Genomic DNA, 4,694 nt, shown 5'->3' with positions numbered 1-4,694 from the left:
TTATGTGCCACCCGCACAAGCCAGTCCAGGGGCACTGGCAACGATCTCGCTCGAAAATCCTACAGGAGCCAGTCAGGCGGTACTGGCAACGGCCACGCTCAAAATGGTGCATCTCATGTGCCACCCGCACAAGAACCAGTCCAGGGGCACTGGCAACGATCTTACTTGGCTTGCCGGGTCTTCTCACGCACAGCCCATTTCCAAAGGTCTCGGTCCGTAGTCATCGCCTCGGTGAGGCCCAATGTACGAAGGTCTTGCCTCACCACCTCAGCCCAGGTCTTCCTGGGCCTACCTCTTCCACGGGTTCCCTCAACTGTTAGGGTGTGGCCAATCGGTTTCAAAATACAAAAGCGTGTTAAGTAACAACCCGATTCTATTAATATTCTCATCAGAAGTCGCCAACATGGAAGGGAAGGTGGTGACTGCTCTCCACTGCCGGAGGTGGATTAGAACAAGCGGTCGGCGTCGGCTGTAAAAAGGTGGTGAAATGTAAAATGGTCCGGGCGATTTGGCTAGGAATTATGTCCCTTGATTAGGTATGTTGGAAAATCGGCAAGAGGGGAGTTTGTATTAATATTTGATAAACGAAACGGAAGATGGATTTAGTATGAATCTTTATTCAGCACGATGATCATTTTGACACATGGTGCATCTGTCCCATAGGGTATTGTGCATTTGGTTGTGTTACATCAATCAGTGCAGGCTGTGTCATTTCAAGTGCTCGGTGTAGGACAAGCTATGCCCCCCAAAAAGTATACTGAGACCTCCTTGGCGTGTTGTTCCGGCTAGTTGTACACTGGTACTCTCTGACAGAGTGTTACCAACAAGTGGCGTTAACTATAGTTGTCCATGAATACTTAACATAAATGATAGGATTGGTGAGGTGACAAGGGTCTGCATCTCTGTGGATAGCAGAGAGTTTGGCCAAAGCAGCGCTGAGCCAAGTAGTTTGTTGTTTTACTGGAGAAACAGTTGAGTTCTATTAAATGGCAGAGTGAAGGTGAAAGACTTGTTTGAAGGGGATGGTGACAGTGAACATCACTGACAAATAGGGTCACTCAGAGCATCCAAAACGTAAGGAAACAACGTATTAAGAGAGTTAAGGGCAAGGTAGCAAGAAAGAGCAATTTGCATTTATTGGAATAGGTAAGAGAGGCGTGCAAGCCTGACCGGAATTGTTGTGTTTATGCAGCTTAGAAAAGAGAGGCACAGAATGTGTTAATGTGTTAATGGCTGGTGGTGGTGGTGGGGGCAATGGAGAGGAATTCATTTACTAGATTTTAATTCTTTTCTTTTACAGAATGAACCAATTTTTTTCAACAAAAAAGGTCAGCAGATCAGCCGACAAGAAGCAGGTGTTGATGCTGAAGCTGATATGAGCCAACTTTTAGCTGAAGTTGATTTAGAGGACATGCAAGACTTACAAATGTAAGTTTGTTTGGTTTTTGTTTTCTAATATTCTATTGTTACTTTTATGTATTTGTTTTGCAAGATTTTTGATGTGAGATTCTGTTGAAATAGATGTTGTTCTATTCCAGGATGGTCTTTTTGTTTTTATCTTGCCAAATAAATATAAGCACCATATATATATATATATATATATATATATATATATATATGTATTCATTCAGCACTTGAGGAGACATGTAGGATGGAGGGTTATTGAAGGTCACAGATGTGTGATGAAAGATTTCCAGACATAAAATAAGAACAACAATAATAAACAAGTGAGGAAGGGATCTATAAAGCCTGTGTGTTTGCTGTTCTATCTCATCATTACTCTTTCATGTTGACAGTGGCAATGTTAAACCCCTTCGTTCAATTATGTTCCCTTAAAGCAAATGTTAAATGATGATGATGTCTGGTTTGGCAAGAAAAGAATTTACCATCCCAAAATAACACAATATCTATTGATTGTCTCTTTTTTTTTTTTAATGTTGACTTTATTTGGAGAGGTCTGTTGGCCAGCATCTCCTGCTGTGATCTTTTCTCATCTGTGAAACGGAACATGCTGATATCTTCTCCTTTGCAATTCCTCTCACCTGCCTCCCAACCGTTCCATGTTCAGGTCACTGCAATTACCTCTCCTTCCTACATCCAGCAGCTGATACCAAAACACTCTCTCAACTTCATTTCAACTAAGATTTTACAGCCTTCAGAGCAGCATCAACAATTCACTCTAAATCCTCAAGAATCTCCTGGACTCCCCTTATTACCATGCTGGAGCACATCTGTTATCAACAGAAATCATATCTTCCTTCCTCATTACTCCCAATTCTTTTAATTAGACATTGCAGCAACAATTCTTGTTGCATTTGGTGTCTTGGCTTTTCTGCAGAGATTCTGCTCAACCTCTTATATCAAGTAAGGCTGCACATCATATTGACATCTAATTTCTGATATTTGCCAGTTCAGCTCCAACAAATAATCTTGCAAACCTCATTCCTCAGCACTTGAATCCAACACCTTTTTGTTTGTCTCTTTCTGATGATGCATTTTATTTGGGGTTTTGAGATTATGATGATATTGCTAACTTATTTCTGAATGTATCATCGAGAGAGAGAGAGACCCCTATACAATGTGGTTGAATGCCTGATACGAAGCTGCATCAGAATCTTTGGGTTACACAAAACTCTAGGGGTCGCATAAGAACCTGTGCTGTTTCGTGTCCGTTCTGAAATATAAGAAACCTTTAATTCTCTAAATTCTTGTAACTTCATACAAAACTAGTGTTTTGGTATCAAACGTTAGATTTTTCTGTCACAAATGGGGTTTTAAGGCAGATTTTTTTCAAATTTGAATGGGGGTGAAATTTTTCCTGCAGGTTAAAGGGTCCCTGAGCTTCCTTTTTGATTTGTTTTTATTTTTCTGTAACTGTTTGTTGTTGTTCACCAATTCTTAAGACATTCTGCTCAGTGACCACCCCCACCCCTTTTTTTCCAGGAATTGTGTATCTTGGACTACATTATCCAATGTGTTTTTAAATGATTGGAGGGGCCAGTTTGCTGCTATTTCTAGCTGGTCAAGTAACCATGTACATGGCTCCCTTGTTACCATTTATTAATTGAACTTTCAATGTTAAAACCTCTGCAGCTGCAGTTCAATGGATTCTTTAGTTTTTTTTCTTTTATGATTTTTAATCTTTTATTATTCACTTTCAAAATTCATTTTAACATTTTTTTTCCCCCTTTTGTTTTCAGTCTTCAATATGAAACAGAAAATTCAATGGATGAAGAAATGATGAATTATTATGAGAAATATTTAGAATCTTGTGAAAAATAATATTTCTTCAAATATTTTTTGTAATTTCAAGATATTGTTCTTGTTCCTACTTTGATTACTTCTTGAAAGCTATTTTTCAAATATAATATTTTGCACAGAAACAAAACCAATTATGTATTCCTGTGGCTCTTTAAGCAATAGGTTACTTAGATGCTAAAACATCAATACAACATCCATTATAGTCTCACTCGCAAATGACCTCTATGACATTTATTGATTTGAATACAACTTTCTATTTAAATTTTGTCCATTAATTATTGTCATTGTGAAAAATTACTCTTTAAAAAAAAGAAAAAAAAAACCAGTGTGATGCAGTTATTTTTGATATGATTTTAGTGACTAATTAAACAGCTCCATCTAACTTGTCTTCTTAGTATTAAAGCTAGCTTATTTACAACATTGTAGATTTTATCTTTGTAGGAGGAAAGACTTGACCAATAATTAGGATTCTGTTTTAGAATTAGATTAAAAAACAAAACTGGTTTCTCTGTGATAATAATTATCTCTAGATTCTTGTGAGATCTCTTCCTCAGAATTAACAAGAGTTTTACTTCTAGCATTTTTCATTTGAGGACAATTCCAGTACACTCAATGCATTTCTTTGTTCTAGAACCTGATTTCAAGAAAATAAGAGGTTTTTAACTTAACAGGATCATTTAAAATAGTTTGGGGGAAATTATTCTTCAAACCAATGAATTTTTCTTTCATTTTTGTGTGGCCATTGTTGTTTATTTGATGTCCATTGGAATAAATCATTTTTTTTATTTTACAAAATAAAATTTTATTTTAGACATTTGGCTGTTTAAGTTTCTCAAATTCTTAATTACTAACATTTCAGTTACTAATCAGCCAAAATTGATGTCTTCCATAAAAACAATTAGTTCAGCTGTAGAAGGTTTCCTTAGCAAACAATACCATCGCAAGTATTTGAAATAAAACATTTTCTTTGTGTCTCATTTCCATCACATCTTTTATTTATCTGTAGTTATATTTTTTGACTTTTCTTTGCAAGATTTTTTTAAAAAATAAATTGCTTTCTGCTACTTATGGCAGCTGAAGTTGTTCACAACAGATTTTTTTTTTTTTTTAAATGAAATTGTAGAAGATATTGAAATGTTTGGAATTCTTACGAAAGCATATTTTGAACAGATTTCACAAAGGTTGGAATGCCTTGTGTTTAAACAGTATCTCCATATCTATTTTCCACACAATCCCATGTTATAAATCAGTTTTAACACTAGCAATATTAACAGCTTCATTTTCTTGTGATTTCTCTTCCGTGTCCCTATTGAAACAAGCCATTTCCTTTTTGTTTTCACAATTGAGTTGTTCTTCCTCCTCACCAATTTGTAGAAATAGACATCATTTATCCTTGGCAACAATTGTCTGTGTCTCACAACAGGCTGATTGGT

At 36.3% G+C, this 4,694-nt stretch overlaps 1 protein-coding gene across 1 annotated transcript in view; it reads left to right on the top strand.

Annotated features, from left to right (window-relative positions):
* Nucleotides 1–4,249, top strand: part of LOC106877780 (polyadenylate-binding protein-interacting protein 1) — a 22,790-nt gene extending 18,541 nt beyond the window's left edge. The window contains exons 10-11 of the mRNA XM_052972278.1: nucleotides 1,301–1,428; nucleotides 3,201–4,249. Coding sequence (XP_052828238.1) covers nucleotides 1,301–1,428; nucleotides 3,201–3,282 — 210 coding nt within the window. The 3' untranslated portion in view covers nucleotides 3,283–4,249. The remainder of the gene's footprint in view (nucleotides 1–1,300; nucleotides 1,429–3,200) is intronic.
* The last annotated feature ends 445 nt before the right edge of the window (nucleotides 4,250–4,694 follow it).

This window comes from Octopus bimaculoides, chromosome 13 (genome assembly GCF_001194135.2).
Source record: "Octopus bimaculoides isolate UCB-OBI-ISO-001 chromosome 13, ASM119413v2, whole genome shotgun sequence".
Lineage (NCBI taxonomy): Eukaryota > Metazoa > Mollusca > Cephalopoda > Octopoda > Octopodidae > Octopus > Octopus bimaculoides.
The sequence above is the reverse complement of the archived record's forward strand: the minus strand, read 5'-3'. Positions and strand labels throughout refer to the sequence as shown.